This window comes from Gorilla gorilla, chromosome 13 (genome assembly GCF_029281585.2).
Source record: "Gorilla gorilla gorilla isolate KB3781 chromosome 13, NHGRI_mGorGor1-v2.1_pri, whole genome shotgun sequence".
NCBI lineage: Eukaryota > Metazoa > Chordata > Mammalia > Primates > Hominidae > Gorilla > Gorilla gorilla.
In genome coordinates this window covers 75,922,678-75,939,853 of record NC_073237.2, presented here as the reverse complement: position 1 = coordinate 75,939,853, position 17,176 = coordinate 75,922,678, and the positions used below count along the sequence as shown (strand labels likewise).

The 17,176-nt window shown below is 40.8% G+C and overlaps 1 protein-coding gene across 30 annotated transcripts in view; it reads right to left on the bottom strand.

Moving 5' to 3' along the window:
- Window positions 1-617: 617 nt before the first annotated feature.
- LOC101153990 (transducin-like enhancer protein 4) overlaps window positions 618-17,176 on the bottom strand; it is a 154,881-nt gene continuing 138,322 nt past the window's right edge. For all 30 annotated transcript variants that reach the window (XM_063696477.1, XM_063696479.1, XM_031014593.3 and 27 more), the window contains 6 exons: window positions 8,355-8,604; window positions 7,032-7,279; window positions 5,457-5,604; window positions 4,741-4,891; window positions 4,308-4,384; window positions 618-2,322 (listed from right to left, as the gene is read on the bottom strand). In XM_063696477.1, the coding sequence (XP_063552547.1) occupies window positions 2,215-2,322; window positions 4,308-4,384; window positions 4,741-4,891; window positions 5,457-5,604; window positions 7,032-7,279; window positions 8,355-8,604 (982 nt within the window). In that variant the 3' untranslated portion in view covers window positions 618-2,214. The remainder of the gene's footprint in view (window positions 2,323-4,307; window positions 4,385-4,740; window positions 4,892-5,456; window positions 5,605-7,031; window positions 7,280-8,354; window positions 8,605-17,176) is intronic.

Below are 17,176 nucleotides of genomic sequence, written 5' to 3'. Positions count from 1 at the left end.
TCATACACCCAACCAGTAGCAGCCCAAGAAGCCTGGTGTAAAGACCTCAGTGTGTTATGCTAGAAATGCTTCCCAAATCCAAATGGCTGGCAATGGTTTACATTGGCTAACTTAAAGCCCGTGTTGATGTGTCCAGTCCAATACAGTAGCCATTAGCCACATGTGGCTACTTGACACTTGAAATGTAGTTTGTGTGACTGGTAAATTAGATTTCTAGTTTTATTTAACTTTAATAAATTTAAAGAGCCACAAATGCCTAGGGTAACCATATTGAACAGCATAGCTCTAAAGCATCAAGGGTTTGAGGGACATGATAACCTTTTGGTAAGCAGTATTTTTATAAATCAAAGAGGTACTCAATAAATATTTAGCACCAACTGGTCACTGTTAACTTCTATCACCTACCTTTTCTAGCTCCTCTCAAGTAAAGACAAAACCAAAACAAAAATAGCAACAGTGAAAAAAACCCACATTACTTTAACAACAAAAAAAAAACCACTTTACTTTAACAACAATCTCCCTTGAAAAAAGTAGGCATTTTTACTCTGTAGGAGTGGCACAGCCAAAGATAAAAAATAAACTAATGTCATCAAGACAAAGAATTAGAAAAATAAGCATACTAGAAGTTATTTATGTTTAATGCTTAAAAGTCTGAATTCACAAACAATCTACCATTATAGAAGTACTGGTGGTCAATACAATGCATTAGAACTATGTACAACGCACAGTTTAGTATCAAAATCTTTCTACACTGTAGAGTTTTACGAAACTGTTAATGACATCAAACACTAAGCACTTAAGACACCATTTTTTTTTCTGCTACCACATTAGGAACGTCAATGGACAGTCCATTTCAACTTGCAGCATCCATCCATTTCTAGTATGAAATTAAGTAATTTTCTACTTATACAATAAAGTATATCTACACGGTTCTTTTGATTTTGATCCATAGCAGCAAAGGCACTGTACATCAGCAGATCCACAGACTTAAAAGATTTTTAAAGCATTCAAACAAAAAATAATAAAAAAAGAAGTCACATATTATAGTTTAACAGCAACAACAACAACATAAAAGATAACACAATGTTTCTGGCACAATGGCACAGCCTGTGTCCATTTCAGGGACATCCAACTAAGACATGGAAAGAACCGGAGGTAAAGAAAGCAAGTCCTCATCCCAGGAGAGAGTCCATTCTTTGTGTTTTTCAGAGGGAGGTCTCTGCAAACCCTCCTCTGCTGTCCTTGTTTTGTAAAAGACTTAACTTGCACAGCAGTGGGAGTCCTCCCCATAACTGTGCAGCTCCCAAAGAGCATGCCACAAAATAACCCATAATTTCTCATAACAACAAAACTGACTAAAGATATATATATCTCCTTTTGCAAAGAAATGTGGCAAAAATATCCAGAAGGGAGTAAGTTCTCTCTTTGAGGCCAAATTTAATTTGTTCATCTGCCTATAATACAACAAAAAAAGGGAACTAAAAACATATTACAAAGACACTTGTCAACGAGTCAAAAAAAGAAAAAAAGTCCAATTACTTTTATCGAATATAACCTAAAGCTATAGATATATTGGTTAACGTTGTCTAAATAGATCCAAATGAGTATGAGTTGGCCTGTTGTGTTCTAATTGTTCAGCCAAATTTCCAAAAGTCTTTAAAAGATGTAGAAAACAAAAACAAAAAAACCTAATAACAACACAGCAACATATTGCTTCCATGTGTAATTATACATTTCACATCTCTATACAGTCATCAGTCTACACTTAGTGACATTTTAAATCAATTATTTTAAACCTTCCTTTCCCCTCCTTTGCCAAAAAAAGGGGGGGAGGGGTATCAAATACAACGCACCTTCATTATCAATGCAGGAGCAGACAGCTTTATTTAGTCAGTCATTGTTAGAAAGCCTTCTTTAAACAAAATAAATATATTACAGATATAATACATAATTAAAGATTCTTTTCACTGTTAAGTATGCTTATTCCATGTTCTTCCAAGTAGACAGCTGAAGATTTGGTATCACAGGTTTTTAATGACTATTCACAATTCAATAGCAAGTGGGAAGTGAGGTTAAGAAAGGGGATTAAACTCCACAACTGCAATGAGTATCTGAAATCCTTGGTTTTAGATGCGGGGATGGGGGGTGAACAAAAAGGATGACAGAGCAAAGTGCTACCAGGAGGAGAAGTCCAGTCTGCATGAAGATTTGTCTTTAATAAATAACTTCATAAACTGTGGCCTTCTTATCCCCAGAGCCAGTGACAATGTATTTGTCGTCCACGGAGATGTCACAGCTAAGCACCGATGAGGATTCTTTGGACTAGGAAAGAAACATATAATCAAAAATGTTAAATACTGAAAGAAAATCCCATGAGTATGGAGGACTTAGAGCAAATGCAAATGTAATGTGCTCCTTGACCAAACAGAAGCCCAGTCAAGGAAAGGTGAAAGGTGGTCATGGACAGTATTGCTGCTTTTTCTTTTTTTTTTTTAATAAGACAGGGTCTCCCTCAGTCACTCAGGCTGCAGTGCAGTGGTGTGACCATGGCTCACTGTAGCCTCGACCTTCTGAGCTCAAGCAATCCTTCCACCTCAGTCTCCTGAGATGCTGGGACTACGACACTGGTGTGTCCAATCACACCTCATTTTTTAACTTTTTTTGTAGAGAGAGGGTCTCACTAAGTTGCCCAGGCTGGTCTCGAACTCCTGGGCTCAAGAGATCCTCTTGCCTTGGCCTCCCAAATTATGCCTGAGATTACAGGCATGAGCCACCACGTGGCACTTTCTTAAAATGGCAGAGGTGGATCGGATCCACCCTTGGCGACACCTCACCAGGTCAGTCAGGAGGCTTCTGTCCTGGGGACATCAGGTAGGCAGGCAAGCCAATGGCATGAGCACCTCTGCTGGCAAAGCAAGACCTTATTTCAAACCCTATTCTACCATTAAGACGGGGCGTTACTGGTATGAAAAACCCTCAACTTCAAACAGATGGCTTGGAGTCAGGTTGAGCTGTGGAACACGGCACAGGTCACTTAACCTGTCTGCACCTCAGTTTCCTTACAATAGCAAACAGGTAGACATTTTACCTGTCTACCACCTCAGAGGGATGCAGCAGAGTTCAGTGAGATCAGATATGAGAAATGGCACTGAGAATACATTTAAAAAAAAAAAAAGAATGTAAAAATATTCCTAGTAAAAAGCCTAATGTTCCCACTGTAAAAATGTAACACAAATTTGCGAGAGGGGAGAGGTTCAACAGTTAAAAACATGCCATAGAATTTTGTATACCAAATTCAACTGTAGTATGAAGGATTCAATGTTAACTTTTAACTAAACTGTGCTCATTTAAAATGAAAACAACACAGGATTTTAACCAGGACTGAATACTTTAAAAACTTAAAGACATAGTACTTATGCTTACGATAAAAAATGTACTACTTTTTTTTTAAAGCGCAGTTGGGGCTATCTAACAAGTGATAATCCATGATATGAAAAATGCTGTATTAAATTCTAAGCTTCATGACTGCAACAATTGGCGTTTTTTGTCCTACTGATTATCTTGCATACTATTTTGGATTCGATGGAATTAATCTACTTTATGATAATACCACTTGGTCAAGAAAACTGCAAGTCTATTATATTGCTTGTAAAAAAGAACACTAGGAAATAACATCCTAAATATAGAAGGTTAATAAAGGCAAGTCTTTCACCTTGCCTGTGAAATTCTCACATACCAGTAGGAGAGAGGAGGAGAGCATGTGTGTGCACACGTGCATATATGTGTACTATGTCTACAATTTGGTCCTTCTACAAATAATTTCACAAGCTACACAAAGTTCCACTGAGTCAATAGGGAAAATAAAAGTTTATAAAACTGATTTTTATCAAACTTTTCCATAACACGCTTCTTTGGAAAAAATAAAATAAAAAAACTACTACTACTAACAAGAGTGTATTTAAGCAAAATGCTCAACTTTTAAAATTAAAAATTAAAAAAGACATACATGTACAAAATTCCCAGAAGACATAAAACCTCTACTCCAAAAAGGGACTGATGATGAAGCAACAGTGAGCACTGAATCAGGCACAGCACTGGCTCTGAGCTCAGAACACTGGGGACTATCCCCAGCTCCACGGCTTTGCTGTGACACTTAACCTCCCCTTGGACACAGTTTCCTTCTCTGTACAATGTGCATAATACTAGCTCTGACCTCCCAGGACACTTCTGCACATTATTAATCTGAGAAAATGCACAGAGAGTTTGATTAAACAAACATAAGTGGTAGTTAACAAGTTCCATGTTACCTGGAATATACTGGCCCCATAAGGTGTTCTCCAGGCATTCAGAAGGTTGTCCTTTCCAGTGCTTACAAACCATTTGCCTATAGGTAAAGGGTTTTGAAAAAGGCAATGTTTGTGTTACTCTGTCAGACACCAAGATTTGCTTTATAGAACACCAAACTATTAACAGAAAACTCATCCATTTGTAAAAAATAACTTTCACTTCAAAAATAAAGCCTATCTTTCTGGATTTAATGAGTCACTAATCCTTAAGGTTAAAGTGGATTAATGCCAGAAAATTACATGTTGTTGGGGAAGCAGGCATGTATCAGGAAGTAATAGAATTCTGAAGACGGGCATGGTAATGAACTCAAGGATTCGACTTGGAAATAAAAACACAGGAAGGGGGAAGGAGCAATTCTGGTTGATAGAAAATGGACAAAAGGTGCTTGCTTACCACAATGGGCAAACTTGAGTGACAGCACACAGCTCTCATGAAGATGTAGTTGGTATTTGTCTGGCTTGGTGACATGCAAAACTTCCACATTGCTGTTCTCCATCCCCACTGCAAGCCACTCTCCAGTTGGGCAGTAGCCCAGAGAAAAGATCTAGAATTAAAACAGGTGATGGTGACAGTGGCCACAGTGGACACGCTTCTTTTATCTGGGAGGTACTATCTCTTCTGTAGATACTACTTAAATTATGAAGAAAATCAAGATAATTTGAATTGTACAGGGGAGAACCAAAGTCAAATGGGTGATTTCAAAGTAGTGAGACCTCAAAGTGGTTAATCCAGAGTCAAAAGTGACATCATCACATGGTAAGTGAACTGCCTCTTCTTTCAGTAGGTGATATGTTTCATAAAACCGTATCATTTTTTTTTTTTTTTTTTTTTTTTCAGACAGAGTCTTGCTCTGTCGCCAGGCTGCAGTGCAGTGGCAAAATCTCAGCTCAGTGCAACCACTGCCTCCCGCATTCAAGCGATTCTCCTGCCACAGCCTCCCAAGTAGCTGGGACTACAGGCACATGCCACCATGCCCAGCTAATTTTTGTACTTTTAGTAGAGATGGGGTTTCACCATGTTGGCCAGGATGGTCTCGATTCCCTGACCTGGTGATCTGCCCACCTCAGCCTAAAATCGTATCTTTAAAATGCCTCAGCCACGGATCATACCTGGGAGGTGAAGTCGTGCTGCTGCAGCTGCCGCCCCTCGCGCAGGTCCCAGGACCTGACCGTGTTGTCCAAACCACCTGTCCAGAGCTTGGTGCCATCATTAGAAATGTCAATACAGCTGGCTCCATCTGTGTGGCCCTGGAATTGCCTGAAAATGTCAAAATGGAGGGAAAGCCCTTGAAAAGTTAGCTTTTAGTTAAAATCAATTTAGAATTCCTTGATGATTCAATTTCAATGCAGGCCTTATTTGTAGATTTCATTTTGGTTTATTATGGTTTCTAATTATTCAAAGTAATAACAAAGCATATACAAAGAGATGCCACATGTCCTGTACTTTTTGCTTGGTTTTGAATACTTAGGAATTCTTCAAATTACTTTTTCATGAAAACATGACTGATATTACTAATGGGAAAAAATCTCTGAAATAAACAAAAGAAAACACACCTACACATATATGAACTAACTAAAGATATATTCTGAGACCTATTCTATCACTGTGGTATGAGGGAAAGAGAATTTAATTTTCCCTTTAAAAAAGGACTGGGGATGGCACAGGGAACGACAGGACCAGTCCTGCCAGTGAGCAGCAATGTGTCTGTGGGTGGCTGTGCAAGACGGAAGGCGAGGCTCTCAAGTAAGGCACCTGGAAAGACACTCAGTGTGAACTACTGGCCCAGGAATCACTCATGGCAAAACGTACCAAGGTCACCAGGAGAGAACAGGGTTAGAAGCAGCTTCTCATAAGAGGCTGCCTGATAAGCAATGAAAGTGATGATTTGTTTTGGGATCTATAGGTTTCAGTACTTTGAAATAACAGATAGTAAAGCCTTCTTCTTTTACACACCTGACTTGTAGCTACCTCTGGTTACAACCTTTTCATACCTGTAGCTGATCATTCTACTTGCTTGCTAATCTCTTAGGTATTGACACCTAGAAAATCATTTCAGAGCTTTTCCCATCTACCAACACCAATCTTTTATAATCTCATTTGTAAAGTTATATCTATCCAACCTCAAAGGTGGGACAACAGATAATCTAGACCATTTCAGAGTGAGTTGCACCCAATACAGTGCATAGGCCCATGGGAGTTGCTAAATATCTGCTGAAGGAATGAACCTGTTAGATGTGTATGGCACTCAAGACAGTACCATACACTGTGAATCTTCTCAATGGGGCTCTATCAATAATAATCGTTTCTTAGCAAGCACAGATGGCAAATTACAGATGTCCATGGAGCTCATGGGGTCATGGAAACTTTATGTACATTAATTATGTCAAAGTGACCTCATTTTATTAAAACAAATTGGTGATGCTTTAGTATAAGTCAAGGAAGGAAAAAAGACCTCATTTTATGAAGTTCAAGTACTACAGAAAACAAGATTTTCACACTGATAATTTATTTTTAACATCTTAAAATGGACCTGTTCTGAACAATTTTTAGTAAGATAATTGTATCTCTTTACACACACACACACACACACACACACACACCCATACCTATATACACAGCACTTTGGGAAAATATGGTAAAATCGGCTCCTCCTCACAACCTGGTAACAGATCCTGCTAACCTACCTCACCAAGGTCTGGTTGTGCAGATCCCACACAGCGATGTTGCCGTCGCTGCAGCATGAGAAGCAGACCTTGGAATCGGGGCTGATGGCCAGGGCGTAGCAGGCGGGGGCCGAGGACGTCAGCTCTGCCTTGATGCGCGGGGTTGGAGCCGCCAGGTCCCAAATGGACAAAGTACTGGCTTCCCCTCCAACAATTAGGGTGCGACCATCAGGGAGCAATCTGCAGGAACGGATGTAGTTATCCCTGTTCTGTAGAGACAAAAACCATCAAGAGATTACTCATGAGGAAAGGAAAACAGCATTAACATGAGAGCAGAAATCCATAAAAGTATTGTGTTCCCTCCTGGTTTAATGAGCCATTTATACTTATGACAATGATAAAGTGGATTAATGCTAGAAAATTACATGAAATTAGGGAAGTACTTAAACTTGATCTACAAAATGTAGTACTGAGATATTTAATCTTAATTAGCATCAAAATGCAAAGCTCTAGACCCACTCCCACCACCACCAAATTAACCAACTGCTTGCATCATTTGCACGCACAGATACACATGTACACTAATGCAGGAGCTCTCACAGCCTTGGAGTATCCAAACTTGGAACCTTGGTAGACTCAGGCTCAGTTCTGCTGTTGAAAGGTCCTGCTACCGATGTCAAGAAAGTTTCAGGGGGTAGATCCCTGGCAGTCTGTTCCTTTTGCCTGGGCCTGCATTACGTGACTAAAGGGCATCATGCATTTGATGAAAGCTGCACCAGAGGCAAGACTTGATCATGGAGTGTTAAGTTACAGAAAAAAAAAAGTTCCTCCTAGCTCATGAGGTTATGGGAATCTTATGTATATTTAATTATGTTCAACTGATGTAGCCTCATGCTATAGCAAAAATTCTACTAAACTGACATTTCCTAAGGAACTCAAGGGCAAAGGCCAATGAAGCAGCTGAGGGGCTATCTAGTATTTGCCACATGAGGCAGTAAGTTACTCTTTACATGTGACAGATGATATTTAGGGGCACACTCATAGTCACTGTACGGGCTCTTAGTTTGCTTAACCATCAGAGAGGAAAACAAGTGGTTTGCCTTTTCCCATGGGAGGCAGAGTTAATGAAATCAGTATGGTGCACATGCCACACATGAAGAACTAGATCACTGTGTGTCTAGGAAGCAAAAGACACACCTCCAAGTGAAAGATTGCAGTCCCCAGAAGAGCAACTATCCACCTGGGATCAATACTGTGTGGTGTTGCTCATACATACAGTTCTCTCATCAGCCCCTCCTGTTTTCTGAATGAAAGTCTAAGTCTTGTTCATCCATGTTCACTCACCAGACAGTCGAGCTGGGAGACAGGACTCTTATTGCCTGGGTGGCTGATGTCCCAGACCTTGACGCAGCCCTTCCCACCCGTGTACACGTGTCTCGTGGGGTTGCTGATGGTCACCGCGCACACCACCTCCCCGTGGTTGAGGGTGTTGATCTGGCGAGCATGCCGGGGGATTCCAGGTCCGATGAGGGCGTCGGGGGGAAAAGGGACAGGCTGCATCTGACCATCTGCGCTAACATGGAAGGAGTACGCTCTAAGGCAATGGAGAGAAAAAAAGAAAGAGGGGAATGTAAAAAAAAAGTCACTTAACTGTTCAGTGTAATGAGATGAGAAATAAAACACCTTCAGTGCCACTTGTGATTTACGAACAAATCGAATTTGTCCATACAGTGTAAAGAACATAATTTCCAGAATCATACAGCTAGGCTGCTACAGGGCCAGATCTCAGGCTGACTCTGTACAAGCTGCTGTGGGACATCAGTAGTTACTTAGAATCTCTAAACTGCAGTTCCAGCCTCTCAAATGAAGAGAACACTACCTATACCTCACAGAATTAAATGAGATAACCACCGTCAAGTGCAGTAGCCACCTTTCAGGGATGCTCTACAAACCTGCATTGCCTTCTCCTTTGGATGAATTAGAGGCCTGTGATGAGACCTCGCCTATAGATCGATTCATTCCCGGCAAGGGACTTACTAAGGGAGATGAGTAGGCCAAAATCAGGAAGCTTTAAGGAGTTAAGAGCCTCTAGGCTTAGATGTTGAAATGACAGATGTGCCAAAAAAAAAAAAAAAAAGATAAAGCCCTATTTTAAAACCTTGATCAGACTTGACAATCACAAATCCTAGTCAATCCAAATGGAATGAGAACCTAAAAAAGCATCCTGACAGCCCCAAAGACCCACCTGTGAGTATCTCTTGGCAGTTCCATCTCCAGTTCATTTCCAGGGAAAGCCCTCAGGTGGTAAAAGCATTTGGTCCTAAAATGCAACTTAAGTAAGAGCGTCTCCCCCAACAGACTCATTTTTATTTTTAGGGCATTGAAGTCAGGAAGGGACGAGTGAGGCTGTTGTGACGCATGTTAGGTTTCTGGAAGTAGAAGACGCCAGTGGCAGGCAGGAGGCAGCTGGGCCTATCTTGGGGACTATCATAGGCAACAGCCCATTTTGGAAAAGATGCTACTCTACTTGGGCACGGAGCTTGGGAATCTGCTCTGCTTATGGAAAATAGTTTACAAAAGACATACCACGGGAAAGCATTGTGGGTGCGTAAAGGACAGGAAGCTGGATCAAACTGCGGAAGTTGTAGAATTAAATTAAAACAGTTTATCGTTCCTTAATGCAAAAATTTACAGGCTGGCCATGTTCATCAAAATTCAGTCCATTAATGAATGGTCCTCAACTACCTGAATGCTCCCACAAAAAATGAAGCATGCATTGTGGCTGTGGAAGATAAGGGCACTAGACAGTGGCGGGCTTTTACTTCCTCCACAGACTACAGAGCGTTGTAGAAGAACACAGTATGTGAGACTTGCTGGAGGGGAAGGAGGTGGGAAGCTAGGAAGCCAATGGACAGAAGACGTTTCTTGCATCAAATCAATAGGACTTGGAGATACACTTTATGTGTGACCTGAGAGAGAGATGCTGAAGAGGACCCTAGGGCTAAGAACCTGGGTGACTAGGTAGACTGCATTACCTAGTAAAGATGACAGGAAAGCATAACTCAAGGGTACACCTATGGGGAGGTGAAGGAATTGGTTTTCTTGAACTTCAGGGCAGAAATCCAAACAGCTGTGATTCAGGAGAGAGGTCAGGTTAGAAATCATCCATAAAGAAGTGATGGCTGAAGCTAAGGGGACAGAAAGAAGAATCCCAGAGCAGATCATGCAGTGAAAAGCAGACCAGATACAGAATCCCAAAGAATGTGGACATTTAAGGAATCTCCGGCCAGAGTAGTTATGGAAGTAGATTATTAGCAGAGATAATAAAATAGAAAGGGGGAGAAGATGTTCAATCACATGACAATTTACTAAGATTCATTCACTTAACACATATTTCTTGAGTATGCCAGTGTGCCAAGCATTATGGTAAGAATGGAATAAGAAAGAAATGCACACACCTTGTTCTCCTGAAATTACAGCCTGAGGGGCACATTCATTAGTGAGATATGCACATAAGTAACTATCAAAATGTCAGACGGTCAGTGCGGTGAACAATGCATGGTAGTCTAGGAATTTAACAGAGTGAAAAGGACAGAGAAAATGGCAATAGGGCTGCAACATAAAGAATGGGTACGAATTGTCTGAAGACAGTATGATGATTAGGAATATGGCAAATTCGAAGGCCAGAAAGAAAGCATGCTAATTATTCATTTATTCAGCAAATACTTCCTAAATGCCTCATACGTTCCAGTTACCATCAGGTGCTGGGGAATCAGGTGAACAATACTGACAAAGTCCCTATCCTTCCACTAGTCTACATCCTAGAGAGGAAAACAGGTAACAGATAAATATAAACAAGTAGCCTCAGACAGTGGAAAATACCATTAAATATACACACACATTTTCAGATAAAAGAGAGTAGGGGAGCACACAGTGGCAGTCAGGTGGCCCTCTCTGAAGAGGCAGCATATGCGCGGAGAGCTGAAGGAATGACACAGGCCTTACAAATAAGTAATGGGGAACGTGCCAGGCAGAGGGAACAACAAATGCAAAGGCCTTGACCAGAACGAAGCAAGGAGGCCAGAGTGCATTCGGTGGAGAGCATATAGGATATAAGAGTGAAGGGACAGGCAAGGCCAAACTAAAAAGGGCCATATAGGCTGTGATGAGTACAGATATTATTCTGGAGACTTGTGCAAAAAAAGTGACATGATTCAGTTAACGTCTTCAAATGATCTTCTGATTGCTGGGTGAAGAATGGAGTGTAGGTGGCAAAACGAAAGACAACTAGTCTGGGGACTACACAGTAATCTAGAGGAGAAGCAGTGGCTAGAGCCTGGGAGATAGTGGTAAGTTGGAAATAGAACGTGGAGCACTCTGGCTGACTGGAGCCACAGTAGGTTGTACTGGATGGGACGCTTAGAATCTGGAGGTGACACAGGGGTGATGATAAGCTCTTCTTTGTGAACCTGTAAATACAGGTAACTGAAGGTGAGGAGGGCAGATGTTCACTAGAGATGAGGGGGTCCAAGACCATGATGAAGATACTGGGGGGTTGTCTTTGTAGATACCAGAGTCAACCAGGATTATGGCAGCCTCTGGGTAGTGGAAGACTCTCAGCCATGTATCAAGTCTTTAATACACTGGGGAAATACTCCCAACAAGGTGGAAGAGGGGGTAGCCCAATGGCACGAGCCTGAAAGGAGCAAGGTTTTCACCAACAGGTAGAAAAGTTCTGTTCATGGAGAGGCTGGAGAAGGGGTGGCAACCACAGCTGTTATTAACCCCACCGCTGGTGCTGAGGTCAGTGAATGAAATGGAAAGGTCACCCTGTATAGGGCTGCAAGTGAAGGGATGATCTCAGGAGACGGCCAGATTTCAGTTCAGACAAGGAGAAGGTGGCAGTAACGCTTGTGAACGGCTGAGGTTCTGAGGGATGATGACCGAGAAAAAGGCTAACTGATTTAGCAATTAGGAGGTCATGAAGACTAAATCTTAAAGGAAGAGAAAGAAAGATTATTCCAAGTTTAGATGGTGTTATACATTCTTAATGATAATTTATTAGAAAAGTCATCTCATTCTCTAGTCTAGAATCACTAAATGGTTATTAAAGGGCACTGAGATTTCAAATAGTTAAGAAACCAGGCACACAATTTCCTTCAAGGCCTTCAACAGGACAGCCTTCACCTCAACAACAACCACTTTGTGAGTACCTACTATGTTCCTGGAAAGAGTCCTTTCAAAGAGTCCAAATGAATTCCAAGAGCCTGCTTTCATTAATGACATTAATGTGGCCCTCTGTTTGCTATTAGTATACATACAAGGCACTCAGAACTGGAAATAATAAAGCTCTAGTACATACTTATTATCAGATTTCGATAAACTCTTTGATGTAACTAGCAAATACTCCTGGAAGGTATGAGGGAAGTCAACATTGCTAGGAATCAGAGAAACCAAGGTGCAAAGGGCTACTCTGTTTCTAACTAATTTAATGCACAATGTGTTAAGTACCTCCCATCCATATACTCTGACGCAAATGTCATGCTAAGGATACAAAACTAGGTAATGCACCTGGTCTTGCCCACAAGACACTAACAATCTAGTTAGCATGATGAGAGAAAAGTACAGAAATGACTACAATATCAGGTCACATTCTAATGGAAAGTATTCTGAAGTGTTTTGAAAAGGAAAGAGAGTTTATGTTGGATGAGAGACAGACATGGTAATAGAGATGGGTTTTTAAAGAATGAAAAGATACCATCGAGTAAAGAGAAAGATGGAAAAAATATTCCAGATAGCAAGAATAGCAGAGAGCAAAAAAGTTCCAAAAGGATGAGGTAAAATGAGCTGGGAAATCCTTGAATTGGTTTTAATCCAGGAATTCATTCAATAATAACTACACAGTAGATGGATGGAGGAACTGGCCAAGCATAGTCTGAAAAAACATACCAGATCTGTATCTCTATATAATTAAATCAATGTAATGCTATAAAAGGGAAGGACCAGAATGCCAGCCTGAGACCTTACCAGAATTGACTGAAGAGATTTTTGAGGGATAAAGGGAGTGTGCCATTACTGGGCAAAGCTATTCATAAAATAAACTTGGTAGCAAGGAGTAGGATGGACAGGAGGAATTAAAAACGATTATTCCTGTTGGGCGCGGTAGCTCAGGCCTGTAATCCCAGCACTTTGGGAGGCCGAGGGGGATGGATCACTTGAGGTCAGGAGTTCGGAGACCAGTCAGTGAAACCTCATGTCTACTAAAAATACATAAAAATTAGCCAGGCGTGGTGGCGCATGTGCCTGTAATCCCAGCTACTTGGGAGGCTGAGGCATGTGAATCATTTGAACCCAGGAGGCAGAGGTTGCAGTGAGCTGAGATTGAGCCACTACACTCCAGCGTGGGTGACAGACCGAGACTCTCTCTCAAACAACAACAACAACAACAACAACAACAACAACAACAACAACAACAACAATTATTCCAACAATTTAAGTAAGAGGTACTGGGGGTCCTGAACCAGGCAAGGGCAAGGATGACAAGTTAGAAGGTACAATGGATATAAAATCCTGTAGGACTAAATTGATGAGATCTGAGGAGGAGCTAGAGTAACTGAGTTTCTGAGCTCAGGAAAAAAGAAACATGGTACTTGTAGTTAACAAAAAAAGGGCAAACTGAGAAGAGGACCTAATTTACAAAAGTACTTTCTGAATATAATGAATTTGTGGTGCAAGTAACATACACTCAAGATCCCTAGCTAAGATGCCAAACAAATAACTAGAAATACAGGGCTGGAGGGAGAGGGTGCAGGGAGTCAGAGAAATAGAGTGACCTGAACTCCTCTCAACACGAACACACACACCACAGGTTAAGCTGCTACGAGCAGAGTGGCTCTCCAACAAACATGGCGATGAGAATAAGAGACAGTTGAAGAAAACGCTAGGCTTGGACTCCCTGACATAACTACACTTTGAACAATCCAGACACATGCAATTTGCTTTTTTAAAAACATGTGCGTCAAACTTGTTATATATGGATTATCATCTTGACAAAGACCCAGCATATTTAAAGAAGGTCACTGGCTTTCCCACCTTCCCCTCATTCTCCTCTCTGAGGCCCAGTTCTGTTATGCTGTGCTCATCTCTCACGCACACAGTACCTTCTCCACATTTCCAATGTGTCACAAGATGGGCTTCGACCTTGAGGTCACAATGAGAGGTCTGGTTATTGTATTTTACATTGACATACGATAGAAAATTCGGTTCTAAGTAGCATACAGACCAGTGAGTTAGCCAACAAATACTCGTTGAAGGTTTTTACTATGTATCAGGCATTATTCTCATTTGAAAATCTTGCTTTATAAAAATAAATCAATGCAAAAGAGTCAGATTGCTGAATTGTGAGCAGCCTATAATCCACTAACCTGAGATCTTTTATTTTTGCTGTGTTCACATGTCATATCTCATACAATTAGTACTGTGATGTTAATCAAATAGTTATACACTAGCCATAGAAGTCTCATTTGAGTAGCAGGTGAAGGAGAAAGGCCATTTTTGGCTTATGTTGAAATTAAACTATGCTGTTATTCCAACTACATATGAAGTAGAACCTCTGCTAATTCACCTGAACAGACAAGAGGATTCAATGTGAATTATACAATAAACACCATTTTATTAATTTGGAACATGCATTTAATTATAATTTCTGATCATATCTAGCAATTCATTGTGTGAAATAATTAGAACAGAGACACAACTTTTATAAGTCTTTCTGGAGAAAGGTAGTTACATTGTGGGTATGTATGGTGGAGGAAGACTTCAGGTGATTTTTTATTTTATTTTCTAGCACACTTAAAGTTTTGTCTTGAAAAATATGCACAAGACAACATTGCACAATTCAGTATCTTATGATCTGGAGAGCCACATAACTGTTATATTCATTTCTGCTGTAAAAATCTATAATAGAAGTATATTATCTCTATATGCATATAAGTGAATGTAACTTTATACATCTTCACGCTCTGTTACATAAAGACACACCAATGACCCATCTTCTTGGGTCACTTCTGCCCTTAAAACACAATGTACCTCCTACTACATAAGTAGCTGAAAAATGAATAATATGCTGGGACAAAGCTGAAAGGGAAATAATGCTGGGGTTGACTAAACAGCCACCATGTAACAAATGTGGCAATGAATGAACACACAACATATTATCTTACTTCCTATCTTCACATCCTTCTTGTTGAGGAGGGGCCATCCCTGATTCATGAATGAGCTGATTGAAGCTCACAAAGAAATTGTGCATAAAGCCACTCTTCTCAGTGGTTCAACTGGCAGAGTCTAAATTCAAACTTGGATCTGTCACACTCCCAAAACCATACTCTGTTGATTGCACCACATGCTTTTTGGTAGTGTCATTTTCCTGGTAAAGTGTCATTTGCCAACTGCAGTAGATGTGACTCTGTCACTCTCATAAACAAAAATTCTCAATAATCCTCCAATCCATTAACCCACCCTAAAGGATCTTAAACATTTAAACATTTTATAAAATCAAAAGTCAAAACTGATGAAGGGAAGTCAGCCCAAGACTCAGAAGCACCATCTGAGTCAGAGCAGCTGTGATTCCACAGTGGTTTAACTGGTCCAAATCCCCTAGCCAAGGTGTTTCCTTAAAGACACTTACACCCCTTGCCCCTTGAAGCAGCAGCTGAGGCAACAAGCATCATCTCATTTGCTCTAGTGGTTATGCTGTAGCTCTGGGTACAACTGTTGGTTACCTAAGAAGTAACCATAAAAAACGGATAGTACTTCTTCCCTAAAGGAACCCTTCCACTTTCCCCACAAGTTCATATGGAACTTGTAGGTATCTGAGTCATTATTTGATTAATTGTATAACCTTGTTATTTAGCATTGCTTGAAATAGACCCAACTTTCACCTTCAAATACATCAGAGTTCTTGGTCAATAAGACTTGTTAGTCAGTCAACAACTATTTGCAAAACACACACAGGTACACAGAATTTTATGGTAATTGATATTTATACCTTCAACTCTTGAGGAACTCTAATTTGTCTTTTCTCCCCTATTAATCAGCCAAATATCTACCAAGCAACTTGGCTATGGAGCCAGCACTGTGCTTGATACAACAAGGAAGGTTACGATAGAGTCTGTAGAGAAGTATTAATATGCTACAAAAGGAAGAACTGAGATTCGGATTCCTCAGATGGAAAGAAAGGGTCTAGGTTAGGCAACACTGAAGGGATGTGGGGAGAAGAGGGCACGCAATTAACACCAGGGTGAAAACTAAGTGCCTGAGTGTGTGGGAGTGAATAAACAAGCAATGGGAGGTCCGAGAAGAAAGAAATCAGCACATATCCATTCCCTGAATAAATCCATACCGTGAGCACCACTATGAACCAGGTACCATTCTAGGCAGTGAGACCGCTTCTATAACTGAATAGCAGAAAGTTCTGTTCTGTTTTCATGGAACTTATAGTCAAGAGGGAGAGGCAGATAATGGCTATAAAAAAGCATTAAAAAGGTAGTAGAACAGGAAAGAATAGGGAGGAAGGGAAAGAGGGATAATAGGGTTGTCAGGGCAGAACGCTCTGACATAAATGACATCTTAGATAACTAAATGAGACACTAAGCCACAGAAAGTTTTGCAGGAAGGACAGTAAGGACAAAATACCTCAAGGCAGGCAAGCTACCAGGGAAGTCTCTGGGAGAAGGGGCCTTGAGCTGCTACTGAGGGTCAGGTCTGGATAGCCCTGGAGACTGGGGAGGCAGCACATATACGGCATGTGTAGTGACAGAGGGGATGCCCACAGAAAGAGTGATGAGAAAAATGCACACACACAGGTGACTAACAAGGCAAGGAGGATCTGCGGGGGAGGCTTCCCAAAGGAGAAGTGAGAGAAAGCAGCCAGCTGGGATTTTAAAGAAACAGCCAGTGCTACTTTATAGTAAAATCTTTGTTTCTGGGAAGATGAAGCCGATTAGCAGAGACAATTGTGATTAGGTAGTAATAAAAAGGTGCATTAGATTAAAACAAAGTATTTGGAATGAGATCCGTTCAGAGAAGGCTAGAACAACTGGTGTGTTATGTTTTGTCTTTCCTAACTCAAGGAATCTGTGAATACAGAGGTTCCAGATGCCCAGAGC